Source organism: Parasteatoda tepidariorum, chromosome 6 (assembly GCF_982258835.1).
Source record: "Parasteatoda tepidariorum strain Cologne lab strain chromosome 6, Ptep-v5.0, whole genome shotgun sequence".
NCBI classification, from domain to species: Eukaryota; Metazoa; Arthropoda; class Arachnida; order Araneae; family Theridiidae; genus Parasteatoda; species Parasteatoda tepidariorum.
In genome coordinates, this window is record NC_141760.1 from 35,453,485 (window position 1) to 35,469,833 (window position 16,349).

Below are 16,349 nucleotides of genomic sequence, written 5' to 3' on the forward strand. Positions count from 1 at the left end.
TAGTTTGAATAATAAAAAGTTTTTTCATTTATATTCAAATAATTTTCAATAATTAATTTTTTAAGTTAAAGAAATTTCAATGATGAATAACTGTTTCTCTTAGATATAAATAAGTGCAAATTTAAAAATTTTTTGTTTCATGGAAGTGAGATTTTATCTTGAACGCGGAAGAAGACACCACGGTCTTTCATGCTGTATTTCATAACCATAAAAATATTAGAAAGCAAAATATAATATTTTTTTTCACTTATTTTTTCCTAAATCAATACAAAATAATGGGGAAAAATTCTTCGTTAAAGGAATATATCCTGAAACTTCCCATGTTAAAACAGCAATTGACTTACACCGTTATTCACCAGCACGAATTATTTCCAGGTAATCCATGGGTTAGAAAGGAATATGTCTTCATTCAATAGTTTTACTAATAAGGTGTAAACTTTGTCTTGTAGTTTATTCCCATAGAATTGTATAAATGACTAGAAGAGTCCGCCTCATATTTACGCCATATTACACATCGCTCACCAACACTCTTGGTTGCTTCTGCTGATTCATTATTGAAGATCAAGGAAAAAAACGATTAATGTCCATTTTTTACAAAAATTACGAATGGATTGCTTGTTGTTGCATTTCGAAAATAACTAAATTTTGGCAAATTAATAAAAGAGATTTATTACTCAGCGAAGCAGATGGGCAGTGCTGTGGAAAAACAGTGCCTATTAGTACGCAGTTTTTCAGGATTAGCTTTCATGAGCATAAACCGTTTTTACGCCTTGATCTTGATAGTTTTTTTTTAGAAGTCCATTTATATTGTTTATAAAATATATAATTTTATGAAAGCTCATTTATTATTAATACTTTTATCGTAACGAAATGAAAGGATATATGGATTTTAAAAATAATCAACTGCACTTGAAAATAAATTTAAACTTGGGAATAAAGAATCTGTGATACAATAAGTAGTAATAAATGAGATGCAATTTTACTTGTGAAGAATATATAACAATAACCTTATATCATATAACAGTTCGAGCAGTTTTAATCTCTCTTCAGTTTTCATGTTATTAAAAATTTCGATTTAAATGTTAAGATTTATATCTGGCAATATTTAACCTCTTATTTTTTTTCTTTCTTGTTACTTTTGACATCAAGTCAAGAGTGAGCTTATAAAAAGAAAATTGAGAGAGATAAATTTTTCTATGGTAGTGGATAAATAATTATTATTTAAGCAGAAAAAAAAACTGGTATTTGCTATAACTTTTGAACAAATTTGAATTTTGGAAGAAGAAAAAAACTCTCGTTGAAGTATAATTCTAAATGGTTCAATTTGAATTATGCAGAATAGTTACACATCTACATAGTTCTACATGAAGTTGCATTTCAGCAGACTGTAGATCGACCATATTTTCATTTTTTAACTGCAAGTTAAACAGCTAATAATTCTTGAATTAAATTTTAACAAAAACAGTTAATAATTGTTGAATAATAATCGAATCAAATTTTTTTTCATTTCATTGAGCTCCTGGCACATTTGTGTACAAACCTTCGTAATTTCAAGTTTTAATTTTATTGATTTTGAGCAGCAAAGCAAAATGTAACAACGCAAAAATAGTATAGAAAAAATATGCACTTAGAATTACGATAACTTTCGTATCAATCAGAATTTCAAAAAAATTGTAATAAATAAACTTTGTGTGAAGTTCAGACACAAAATATGGACCTCTTAGGATACCAAATTTTAACTCTGTAGTAGCATTCTTGCGGACTGTAGAGCGATGGTATTTTTTTCAAACAATTTGTGCAGTTAATTATTTTCGAAATAATTATGGGCGGTTTATTTTTTTATTAATCCCTGTACATTTTTCTATACACCTTACTATAAGTCTTATAAATTTTGTGCAGAAAAACAAAATATAACGTTAAGGTGAACACCCAAAACACCTTACCACAGTGTTCGAAATGTTGCAAACTAATAAAAAAAAGAGAGATACTTTCTCTAATAAGTATTTGATTATATAGTGGAACGCAGGATGGAAAAAATTTCTTATTGTATCGGGTGGTTTACGTAAAATGAAGAAAATTTGTACAGTGAGCCAAAAGAGCTTACCACCCTGAATAACTTTTGATCTAATGATTGGATCTTCACGTTCTAGGATTCCATCTTAATGGCTCGAGGTGGTGACTTCAAATATACTAATTAATTAAAGCAGACGATATTTTAAGTTAGGAAAGCAGACTACACATAATTCAGAACAAATCATAACTACCTGTTTCATATAACAGTAAAAAAAAAAAAATATTTTAAGCTTGGAAAGTACTAATGAGAGATGAATGAAATGAGTCATACACATGAGATTAATAAATTTATTTATTTGCTAAATATATAAATTCAAAATGTATAAAAAAAGATACAATTTATACAACAAAGGAAAGATATTAAAGAGAAAATATTCAAATAAATAACAAGTATTTCAACAAGAGGAAATGATGTGCTTTATTCTCAAAAACATTTCTGCACTTTATCCAACACAATGTGAGTACAGAAAGATTTTCTTTTATCCTTTCAAAGCAGCAAAATTCGTATGTTAGTTTGGTTATTAAAACAGATTAATTCTAAAGAAACAAGCAAACAGAAATTTGAAGTTTTATCAGAACAATCTAGAGTAGCAATTTTGTAATGTCTTTTTTTTTTATAATAGAGATGTTTGAAGCCAAATGTTTATGGTTGAAGACTTATTTTTTAAATTTATAATTACAAAATAAACTTAAATTACTAATTTTTGATTTTAGCAGAAAAAAAACTTAATTTTTCTTTCAGCAGGACTAATGTAACTTGATAAAAAATGACTTTTTCATAAATTGTTTTCTTTTAGGAAAATTTAAAGAACATGGAGAAGGACTAAACACATTTGAGTAAAAACGGCAAATTGGGTGCTGTAATCAGATTACTGAAACTATCCTCATAAATTTTATACTTATTTCATTTACCAATTATTTTTTATTTAATTTGCATTTCTGAAATAGAAATTACTACAGGATGCGTAGCCAAATTTTTCAACAGAAAATAAGCACTTTTCAAGCACTCAAAAAATATTTTTCAGCACTTTGAAAAGTGTCATAATTAGACAGGGTTGGCTAGTTTTTGACAATTGATGGTTTTATTTACAGTGGCGAAGACGATGGAGCGTCACAAACGATAAAACTAACAAGAAAAATGAAATTTTCTATCACTAATAGAAAAAAAAAATTGACAATGTTTAGTTGGGCCCCATAATCAGCAAAAATTTGAGAGATTTTTTGATTCTATTACAGAGGGCGGAAAATGTTTGAAATTTAGAATCTCTTTCAAAATGCAGCAGGGTTGCACATGAGAGTTGAAAATCCTTACCACTGAATCCAGCTCAGTATACGCAATCATCAAATGTGAAAAACAAATGGTACACTACAGATCGGTACGCCGAAATAGACTGGGGTTGAATTAATTGCGAAAACGTTGAAAAAGGACAATGTCGTTTTGCATAATTTGTGGTGGAAATCAACATGGTGAAGAAAAATATCACATTTCGGAAAAGGGAAAATTAAGTTCTTTTTATAAACATTCATGGAAAAAAGCACCTTTAAGGGCTTTTAAAAAACAAAAATAAGCACCTTTAAGCACTTCTTAAAAACACTACGCACCCTGTACTATAAACTTTCATTTTATAAAATATCATCATCAAATATCCCCTGAACGACAAACAAAATTATGTTTTACTGCATATACAACAAACAAAATTATGTTTTACTGCATGAAGCATTTTTGGTTTTAATAATAATTCAAAAATTCATTTTATATTTTTAATTCAAGCAATTGAGAATCAAGCATTATGACATTCATTAGTAATGACTTCAATTCAGATCATGAAATATGCCAGCATAGGGAGAAAATGTTTAAAAAATAAAAGTTTGAATGTATTCGGTTATCAATTTTTAGTTTCTTTTACAGTGTTTTGTTTAAATGTAAACTACTCTAAATATACATCAAGAAAATGCTATTTCATTGTTTCCTCGTTTTTCTTTTTAAAAAAATGAAGATAATTTTAAAAGTAAATATAAATAAATGAATAAAAAGGAAGTAAATATTTATTTTTTTAAAACTGAATAACAGTAAATAACTGTGAAAAGTAATAATGAGTTATGAAACATAATACTACATACATGTTATTGTAATTCAAATAAGGAAAATAAATTGAGAGATACAATTGTACACATTTAAAGCACATTCTGTCTCAAATGAAATAAAATTGTTTGTAATTGGTCCATAATCTTCATAAATTTGGAATTAAGTTAAAGAGAAGACTAAGTTTTCCAACTCAATATGGGAATGACACATACAAAGTTGAATGAATTACTTAGATTTTACCTTAATCATAGAACCTATAGCTAATGATTGTTGGTCATTAAAATGTTTTGTAATTTTTTGTTGAATTGCATTTTGTATATTATGAGATTTTATTGTTCATTGTGTTTTTAAAATTTTCACTTTTATAATATTCACAACGTTTAGTAAAGTTAGACTTAAAAGTGGTTTTATGTCAAGTTTAGAATCTTTTAGTATGAAGAAACAATTTTTTTTATATCCATGGTTATTGTTTATTTACTCACATAGTATTAAAAAAAATTATAATGATGAGTTTGCAATCGACTGAGAACTGACTAATTTTAAAAGAAAGCAATGTTTTATTTCTAAACTTCTGTTAACAAATGCCACAACTAAATTAAACCAACTGAAATTTGTTAAAAGAAAGAATTTCAAGCACACATTATGAAGGATACTGTGCTAGATTTCTTAAACAGGAAAGTTAAATGCTCAGTGTTAATTAATAAATTTTATAATATACAGCAATGACTATGTAAGTGCAATAAAGGTGCAATTTATTTTAATAAAACTATAATTTCTAAATAAAGACTAGCATTTCAACATGCTGACAAAATTATAACTTTTTTAACAAAACACAACAAAAATAAATATTATTAGATAATCTTTCAATAGATAAATATTATTTTCGCTTTTAATATCACAATTGTTTTTTTAAAAAATTTCACATCTTATTCACAGCTTTAATAACAGCTGCCACAAAGGTAAAGATATTTTTGTAAACACTTTAATACAAATGTTAAAAAAAAACTGAATGTCAAGTTTTGTATCTGATTTATTCTTGAACACATAATGTAAACATAAAATTAGGCTTAGATTTAAAAATGGTTAGGTTCAATTTTCATAAAAATGTGGAAAACATACACAAACGTAGAAATTTTTGATAAATTGTAAGAGAAAAATTACAGTAATAACTTTTAATAAATGCACGTTTTTAAATAGAAAATTTGAACATCTTGGATGGATTGCTTAGTAGATAAGAAAACTAAATAGTGTGACTCCATATGTAAATATAGCATGACCACTTGAAAAAATGGAAAACGTGTACAAACTTAGGAGATTTTTGATAAATTGTAGGATAAAAGTCACGGTAATGATTCTTATAAAAGTAAGATTTTATATATAAAAAGAAAATTTGAATATTTTGGATGGATTGCTTAGTAGAAAAGAAAAAAAAACTGACTCCATATGTAGTAGAAGTACGACTTGAAATTTATAAAGCAGGGGGAAAAAAGATTTTGCATGACAAAAATATTTATTCAAAGATACTTGAATTTTACTTTTTAACAGAAAATTTGCAAATACATATCAGCTATCACACAAGGAAACAATGACTTGAAAAAAAATGGTTCACTTTCTTTGGAAACTAGTTAATTTTTTGCACTAAGTTTAAAAATTAATTACAAAGTTTATTAATAAATGGTGTTGTAAATTGAAGAAAAGCTATGAAACGATGGTTTCAAAAATACCACCACATGCAGAATATGGCATAGTTTGAGGACAAAATAAATGCCTGTGCAAATAGTTAATTTGGAATGGTTAGCCATGTATCAGAAAACATTGCTTTTCTCATCTTTCTCATAAATTTAACACTGCTTTTCTCATAAATTTTTGCATCTAATTTTCTTTTCTGAAATTCAGTATCTAGTTTTCTAAGCAGAATGCAGAAAATCATAAATTTCTATCTCTTCCCGTTTCTCAACTCACTGATGATAAAAAATAATCAAAAGTTTTTCCCCTTCAAAATATCTCAAATTTCTTTCTAGTTGATCACTCTTAAACCTTATCTCTTCAAATGACGATTGCAGCTGATACAATACAACATCCTCAAACTGAAGTATTTGATAACAATAATTTTATTGGACTCTTCCACTTTTGAATCTAAGCCTTTCAAAAGATCAACTTAAAATAAAATGTTTCGTTGATACAATGTGGCACTCTCAAAATTTTTTTTACAACTTTTTACAATTTTAAAACACAAATGTATAAGGATGAAAATAAAAAATAAATATACAAGCATATTTATATTAACATATGTACACTAATTTCACAGATAAGAGTTAGTTTTAATGTAAGAGCCTAAACATAAAGTTCCTCACATGGGTTTATCAACGATTGCAACACCTGCATAACTCCTTCCGATAGTCATAAAAGAAGGCAACATGCTCCAGGAATCTGATTTGGGACAATAAACCTCAACAGAAGATAAGTTTGAAGACCCGTCATCACCTCCGACAACATACAGTAATCCTTCAACAGCTATCACACCTACAAGGAAAACTAGTTTTATACACATATAAGTTCATTCTGAAAGCAAATTTAAATTGTAGCTTTAACATTATCAGGCAGCGATAGAACATATATTTGAATGCAACTCTAGGCTTATTATTCTCTACAATTATACAGGGTTATTCAAAATGAATATAGCAATTACAAACAGCTATAACTATTTAATGAAAAATAATTTATTGATAAGACTAACACAGAATGTGGATGGAACTTCAAAATGTCTTTACATAAAGCACAATGAAGTGGAATCCTGCGCATGAGCGAGCTCATTAGTGAAAATGGCGAGTACCGTGCAGAATGCAAGGCACAGGATTCTGCGCGTTAGAATTTAATAATTGTCACTCGGCCAATTGTCATTTAATAATTGGCATATGCATTACTTTAGAATTTATAGAAAAATTTCATGTGTGCTTAAATTGTTGAGTGTTAGTGTTTTAGCAAACTGTGCCTTATAAGATACTTGCAAGTGCAATGAAAAAGACGAAAGACCAATTTTTGTTAAGGTAATATATTAGACATTACCGAACCACTTGATTTTGTGTGGTACAAGAGAAATCAAGTAATAAAAAAAATAACCATTTCCAAAAGAATTTCTAACTATTTGCTCAATGCAGATTTTGAAGTATAATTTTAAATATTAGCAATATAATTAATAATAATAAGAATGGGATTCATAATACTAATAGATTTAATAATAATGGTGATAGAATCAATAATAACTACAAAAAAATTAATACTATAAAAAATTTAATACAAAACTTTTAATTTCTTTTAAATTAAAAATTTTAGATTTTTTATGTTCTACCACAAAATAACTTTGATTAAAAAAAATATTGAAAATCTTTAAAGATAGGTTAAAAATTCTGCCTCTATGTTAAGAGGACGCGATACCCAGATAAAAAACCGGAATTGGCAAAATCAGAGTTGTAATAGTCACACTTTGGGGGCGTCGCTTTGAGGAAGGAGTGAATTGGTACAGTGACAGTGATATATGATAGAGGGTCAGTTAAACTATCCCATCCTTCCTTAGCAAAACTGAACAATATAAGCATTAGTTTCGAAAAGTGATTCTGGGTACGCGGTCATTTATTTGTAAACCCATTCTTAGTTTCGTTGTGAAATATCCAGAATAGACATTCTAACTATTTATTTGTATGTAAATAGGTGTTTACAAGATAATGGGGATTACTTATATCTTACAATTAATTCGTTTCAAATTAAAACACCAAGAAGAATATAAATTTTTATTAATGTGTGTGGAATTAATTAAAGTAACTTAGTTTTAATAATCGGAGCTAGAACTGCTAATTATATTGAGCTGTAAATATATGAAGAAATATAATTATAAAAATTCTGAAAAATACATAATTTATTAAAACGTAGGCAATTTATCAAGTCATAATACAGAATTAAAAAAATTATTAAAACTTATACTAATATAATAAAAAGTTATAAAAATAAAAAAATAAGAATTAATTATAAAATATGATAAAAGAAAAATCAAACGCTTTTTAGGTTGCATCAAAGAAAATTTTAGTTTTGATGTATGTTTTTCAAACTTACATTCACCATCCGGAAAAATTTTAGTTTCTGTAAATAAGTATAATAATTTCTCAATAAATTTTATAATTTATTTATATTGCTTTGTAATTTTGCTGAAGTTTATGTTTTGTATTTGTCTGAGAATTTTTCTCCTTTCATTTTTAATAGTTTAAGACACATACGTATATTAGAATATGGGTGTGTGTTTGTGCAAAGGAAAAAGAAAATTTAAAAAAAAATTTTTTTACACAAAAATAATTTTTATTTTTTTCCGTTTCAATAATTTTATATTCTTTTCTGTTTCATACATTTCAATCTCCATTTGAATTATTAAAATTTCTGTTTGAGTATTATTTATTTTTGTATTATTTATTTACTCTCCTTTTTTAAAGTGAATTTTCACCACATGTTCCATATTACTTCAGCCTCAGAAAGATGGAATTCAGATGAAACATCTGTTAGCGTGTAGTTTGATAATCAACGAATTAAAACAAATTTTCACCTCGATTTTTTTTTCTTTCTGTTATTCTACTTTGTTCTCTACAGTTTTAAAATTTTGTTTTGATCACATCTTGAATTCTTTACCTTCATTTTAATTGTGTATCTATGAGCACACACCTGTTCATACAGATACATATAAAAGCTAAGAGACCCTATATTTAAAAAAAAAAATGGTTATTGTGTTATTTTGGGGGTTTAAATTTAGTGAAAAAAATTTTCTCGAACTATTTTTTTGATGTATTTCTTATTTACGTAATGAAATATAAACTTATTTATAACGCAGATAAGTTTGTAGACATATGTCAGAACTTCGCAAACACAAAAATAAATAATAAATCAAAAATAGAGAAAATGACAGTAATATTACAGAAAATTCCAATTTTGTGGGCAAAGCATGCAATTAAAAAAACTCTCTAATTAAAAGCATAAAAAATCTTTATTTATAACCATCCTGATCTTTTACTTCCGTATAATCAAGATAAAAACATAAAAAGGAAAAAATAAAAAATATAAATTACAAAATAGAGCAAATATAAATAGTTTACATGTGTACGTGCATTACAAACAGTATAACTTGAGTCACAAGAAATGTATAATTGCAATATATTTATTATGTTTACATATAGTGACAAAATGAGGGCTAAAAACAAGAGCACAACTCTTACTTTATCACAGATGGAAAAAAGGAATGTAATATCAAAAAGTTAATTAAAGGTAAAATTGGTATAGTAAATAATACAATGCTAATTATGGGCATTTTGTAGTAGTTAAAGTGAACATTTTCCTGTCAATTTTAAATAGCCATCGAAATATCCTGCAAGATATAAAAACGTGTTTCTCAACAAAAGATTTTTAATATAATTTTCTTCAAAAAAATTTTTAAAGATAAAAGCTATTTTGCAATAAAATACTAAAAATTGATGATATATTTTTTTTTCTAAAAATTTTAATGAAACTCGCTAATATCACCAACATACTCCCCTATCCCCATTGTCGCATGATTAAATTAATCTGAATACATTGTATGTTATTAAATTTATTGTATGTCTTAATGGATTAAAATAAATTAATGGTGACATAAATTAAAAATTGATTTATTTAAAATGTAGTTTTAGCGATGATTATTTGAATACATAAAAAGTAACGACTTTTAATAGCAAGTCTGTCTAATTGCTATAACTACTTATTTTAGAGAATAATAATTCTGATTCAATAATTGCAAATAATGCTGACAAAAAAACAAAAGAAAAGAAAATAATACTAAAATATAGAATTAAAATATAAAGTCAGGCAAGAATAAATAAAGCAAATAGGCATTATGATGAACAGGCAATAAAAATTTCAAGAAACGTTAAAATATAATATTCATGTTTAAATCTAGCATTACTATATAAAACAAAATAAATAAAAATCTGAGCAACAACATGTGTTGCTGTGAAATAAAGAGCATTTGCGAGAAGGAAAATTATAATATACAATCGTTGACACTGTGAAAGCAAAATTTTAATGAGAAAACTCATGATAACTAGACAATTCTGTAAACTAGCACAAGTATTTTTTCGGGCAAACTCATGGTGCTAAATAGTTGTGGAAATTTTGAAGATAAAATATGAGTAACTAAAACAAATAATAGTGAAAAAAAAATTTCTTTTCAAGAATATACACTATGCTGTACAGTTGCAAACATTAAATTTGAAAATAATAATAATATATATATATGTACATTTAGCACTGTCAGCAATGTGAAGAAAATATAACATTATTAATAAAATCTGGAAATACTATACAAAATAAAAATCTGGATGCTGAGAGATAAGAAGCACTTGCTAAAGGGAAGGGAAAATTAAAATGTATGTATGTATATGCATGTATATGCATATTATATATATATATATATATATATATTTGGTGGCATTATTAATTATAAATTTAAAATTACGAAAATTATACTGTGATTTTTGAATTCTTTTCATTAATAGCTGCAATTATGTACTGTGGGTTTCTTATAGGAAGTGATCTTGTAAAACGAGGATCAATAATTTCTGGCAGCATTACAGAAAATTAATTACAACAAAAGTAAAAATATAACGAAAAAATTTATTTATATCTGGTCGCACCGTGAAAAAAACCTTTTTTACAATTAAACATAAAGCATAATAGCTGCGAAAGTTTGCAACTATAAGAATAACATGTTAAACCTATTATTGCTTCTACTAAAATAACGTTTTTTGGAAAATACATATGATGCTAAAAAATAAGAATTTATTTATATCTGGTTAATTTATTTATATCTGGTCGAAAAAATTTATTTATATCTGGTCGCACCGTGAAAAAAACCTTTTTTACAATTAAACATAAAGCATAATAGCTGCGAAAGTTTGCAACTATAAGAATAACATGTTAAACCTATTATTGCTTCTACTAAAATAACGTTTTTTGGAAAATACATATGATGCTAAAAAATAAGAAAAACTGGCAAATATACAGTTAAAATATGAATTATAAATCAGTAAACACTGTGAACGCAACATTTCTTTAGAATACCATAATACTAAAAAATAATTAAAATTTGCAAATGTGGAAGTACTACAAGGATCATAAAATTTATTGACACAGTCAAGAAGTATCTTTTCGTATAAACACATAATGCTAAATAGTGGCAGAGATTTGAAAATGGGAAAATAAAACGTGAATAAAACAAATTATACAGGGAAAAAAATTTCCTTTTCAAAAATATACATGACGCTGCACAGTAATAAAAATTAGATTTGAAAATACTAAAATAAAATATGTTCATTTAACTCTGTTAGCACTGTAAAGAAAATGAAACGTATTTTCAGAAAAACTCATTATTATTGAACAGTTAGGAAAATTTACGAAATGGGAAAATATAATATTCATATTTAAAACTAGCAATCTATATTTACGAACATAAAAACCTGAGTAACATTATATGATGCTTAGAAATAGTTAGCATTTGCTAGTGAAGAAATTAAAATATAAATCACATATCGGTTATTATATCGGATAATTTAAAGAAATTGCCAATTAATAATTCTAGAAAATTGACTTTTATTTAAGAAAAAATAAATAAAACAGAAAAGAGACAGAGAAGGAAATATGAATTGACTGTTATGCACATAATTTCAGCCAAGGATTTGCCCGAAATGGATTTGCACACGGTAAAAATTGTATAAATTAACGAAGAAGTTTTTTAGTAAATTTTTTCACAATAACATTCAATTAACTTAATGTTTTTATATAGAATTTAATTACTTTATTTGGGTAACCATTGTTTTTTTTATCAAATTTTGTCTATTTGTTTTTTGGATAACTAAACATTACTACATAATCTTTTAATTCTACACATTTGATTAAAAATGGTATTAAAATAGATATTTTTAAGAACATTAGAATTCCAAATAATTTATTTGCCTTAAAATAAAAATAATTTCTTTTATAAAATAGACCAACAAAGCAGATATTTTCTTCTTTTATTATACCCAAATCCAAAAAATTAAAGCTATCATTATGATTACGAAGCGAGGTTAATTCCTAGGGGTAAATATTATTAAATAAAAGAGTATATTCATGAAAATTGAAGATAATTAAATCATCAATAAATCTAAAAACAAATTTAATATTAAGAGTACAATTTCTTTTTTATTAGTGCAAAAAAAAAAATTAGCTAAGAGAGATGAAACATTAGATCCTTCCGGTATTCCATCAATTTGGAAAAAAATATCTTTTCTATTTTAAAGATAATTATTGAAAAGACAAAAATTAATTGGAATTTCCCAATAATCAAAATCGCAATTAAAGATTTTTTCAAAACATAGTAATAATTCAAAAGAACATCTTTTAGTTTAGAAAGGGGAATGCTATTGAAAAGATCTTGGAAATCATAAGTGGCAATAGAATTAATTTTGTTATGTTTAATAAATTCTAAAATCAGTGGATTATTAGTGATAATCCAAGAAAAATACTCTTTAATAATATTGTTGATAATTTTTTTTGAGTAGTTAAAGAAAAAGGTGCCAAGTTTAATTAGGAAAGTATTAGACCCACATGTGACTGTTCTGAAATTTATAGTAATTTTATGAAATTGCCAATTGAAGGTGCCAAGTTTAATTAGGAAAGTATTAGACACACATGTGACTGTTCTGAAATTTATAGTAATTTTATGAAATTCAGGACTGATATTTAAGTAAAGAAATTTCATATTGCTAGTTTCAATTTTTAACCTCTGATATGAAGCTAAAAAAAATTTAATGACAATATTATTATTTAAATTACGAAGTTCAAAATTTTTACTATTTCTAACTCCGTATTTAAAAGTGCTGTACAAAATTTTTTACAGAAGATTGCATAATTATTGTTAGCTTAATTAATATATAACTAACTAATTAAATATATTTATCCTACAATGTTTTGATAAATTGTTATTGTCAAAATTAAGAAGAAAAAAAATAATAAAAAACATAAGAAAATTCGAAAGAAATTCTTCCATCCTAACTCATTTTAAAGAAAGAGAATGAAATAAAAACTATTTTCAACCACAACAGAAGACCCCAAGGCTATTTAACCCCTCAACTATTCAAAGAAAGTAAAGAGGCTTTTCTCCTAACCCCCCAAAAGATCCCCCCCACTAGAACTTTTACTCGTATTGGTAAATGAAGGGAGGACAGATGGGAGGCGTGGTTTAGGCTCTTTTCCCAATTTTTTTTATCTTTCTTTCCTAATAACACATTTCATAATTGAAGAAAATAATTACTAGTTATTTCTTTTGGTAGCTTGAAATGTATAGTTCGAGTACGTGAACTCAAAAATAAGGATTTACTGAATGAATTTTGATAAAAAACGGATTTCTAGAAGATATCTCTATTACCGATATTTAAACTCCATTAATAATTTAAAATTTATGGTAAAACAAAAAGTGATTTCATAAAACCTTAGAGTAAACTATGAAGTTTCAAATGCTGAAAGAATTTTTCCAAAATATCAAAATGCAAAAAAGTTATTAGCAAATGAAGCTCCCATAGAAAAAGCATTAGCAGCTGGCGTTGAGAGGGTAGGTATTGCGTCCTCTTAAGAACGTTTACTATAAGATAGAAGATGTTTTAGTAAATCCTAAGGAAATAAATTAGATGCTCTAGTGTCACTTTACCCAGTGACGTTTATTATTTTTTTAATTATCCTCACCATTTAGAATAGTTTTACTTACCATATTAAAAAAAGTTGTGCAGATATGTTTTAAAAACTATTCAGAGCTCTACTGCTTTAGTGCAATTAAAACAAAATACAAAAAAAAAGCTTTTTTTTTTTTTACAGTGGATGCATTTTAAGAGGTTAGAGTAAATGTAATTCTAGAATTTTCGTTTTGAATAAATAACAAAAAATTAAAGATTAAAAATTATTTTTTAAAAAAAGGATTTAAGGGCCAAAAATTGAAAAGGACCACAATGGAAATAACGGAACAAAAAAAATCTCTCACCTGCATTCCTGCGACACATCATCATATCTGCAACTGAGGTCCATGAATTGGACTCCGGATTATAGCATTCAACACTCTTTCTCACAAGAGGTCCATCATGCCCACCAACTGCATATAAAAATCCATCTAAAACACCTACACCAGCACCACTTCTGCGTGCAGACATTTCAGCAACAGCTAACCAGGCATCTGTATCAGGATCATATTGCTCCACTGTACCCAAACATTGTCGAGACGCTCCATCATATCCTCCAACAGCATAGAGTACACCTGGGTATTAGAAAAACAATAGAATATATGCTGTAACGAAATACAGATAATTCACAAATTATCTAATTCACAAATTATTTCACAAATTCTAAAGTGAAATTTTTCGATTAATTCATTAATTAATCAAAAAATTTCACTTTAAGATGCATAATTCAATAATTAATTTTTCACTATGCCAAACTCTTTTTTTTTTAAAATAATTTACAAAAATAAAAATTATCAGAATTGATGTTTACTTCTTTGTTCCATTTGTTTATTCCATTTGCCCTCTTTGCACAAAAAATATCTCTTTTCTTTAAAAAAATTTCATTCTGTATAAAAGTATTGTTTCTCAATTATAAATGTGCTACAATGCAGCGATACTCATTGCTGTGAGTGAAGGAGGCAATGCTAATAGTAGAGTCAAATTAGATGAAAAATTGACTAAACCAAGTAAAATAACAACACATTCAATTCGTTTAGGTGAACTCTGGAAACTTCCGTTCTTACATCATAACTTCAGTTTCAACATCATAACATTTATCATAGTGAATGATTATTAGCAAACTTTAAACATAATTTTCACTAAAATCTCAATAATTCTTGGGAGGAAAAAAAAAAGAAAGAGTCCGTACCATTAAGTACACCCACTCCCACACTGCTCCGTCTTGTACTCATAGGAGCAATTGTTTTCCACTCTTCAGTTCTTACATCATAACATTCAGCACTATTCAGTCCAGTTGATCCATCAAAACCACCCACAGCATATATACAACTATTTAACACTGCAACTCCTAATGTACTACGACGAGCTTCCATGCTGGGAGCTTGGCTCCACTAAAAATAAATTATGAAGAAAAATTAAACAAAAAGAAGTAATTAACTGAATCTCACACATAAAAAGTATAATAAATAATGCAAACAATATTTTAAAACTAGCAAATAGTGAAGCTAACTCATTTTCTAAAGAAAACCTGAATCTAATGCAGGGGTCTGTTTTGAAGAAATTTGGGTCTGTTAACGGACCTTCCCAAAATATCTTTTCATAAAAACGGACCCTTCACAAAATATTTTAATTTAAAAACGAATCCTTCACAAAATAATTTATCTTTTAATCAGACCCTTCACAAATTTGTTTATCTTCATTATTGTTAATCGATTTGTTCATCTTCACAAATTTGTTAATCGTATAAACCCTTCCCAGGAAGGGGGGGGGGGAAAAGACGGATGTAAATGAACTAAGTTTTGTCTTTGGCAGACGCTTCTTTCCTTATTCGCCCGAAATGAATATTCTGCGTTCAGCAGTATAGGCTAAATACCAAATATTTGTATGTTCCATCTTTAATTTAGTAGCAGCAATTGCTGTTTATTTTTTAAAATTAAATTTTTTTTTAATTATAATTTTACAGTGTTGAGCATAATCTTGTATGTCTTTACAATTTAAAAACTCCTTGAAAATTTTTTTGCAATAACAGGACCTTATTTGCACAAATTCACAAAAGCCGGACCCTGGTTGATGCCACATGCTGGTTCAGCAATTGGCTGAGACAGAATTTACTGAACTAAAATAAAATAAAAACTTTCCTTTTAGGCAAAACATGAAGTTATCAACAAGGTAACTTTATGTGGCACAGTTATAAAATAATAGTTATGTACTTTTTCTACCTTTAAAAACAATTTTTAACTACTCAAGATACGTAAAATAAAAATATTAAATAATCATATTTTTTGTGAAATAATTAACAATTATCAATTTATTTAAGCTTTTAGTGCTAAACTAATAGTTAACTTTTTATTTAAAGGTCAGTTTTTTTTTATGAGAATTTATTTTTTGTAGAAAATTTTGTAAATGAACTAAAA

General features: G+C 26.7%; 1 protein-coding gene across 1 annotated transcript in view; it reads right to left on the reverse strand.

The window, feature by feature from the left end:
- Positions 1-2,701: 2,701 nt before the first annotated feature.
- The window catches only part of kel (kelch protein), a 31,364-nt gene continuing 17,716 nt past the window's right edge, over positions 2,702-16,349 (reverse strand). The window contains exons 8-10 of the mRNA XM_016049651.5: positions 15,125-15,326; positions 14,241-14,510; positions 2,702-6,682 (exon numbers count right to left, since the gene is read on the reverse strand). Coding sequence (XP_015905137.3) covers positions 6,510-6,682; positions 14,241-14,510; positions 15,125-15,326 — 645 coding nt within the window. The 3' untranslated portion in view covers positions 2,702-6,509. The remainder of the gene's footprint in view (positions 6,683-14,240; positions 14,511-15,124; positions 15,327-16,349) is intronic.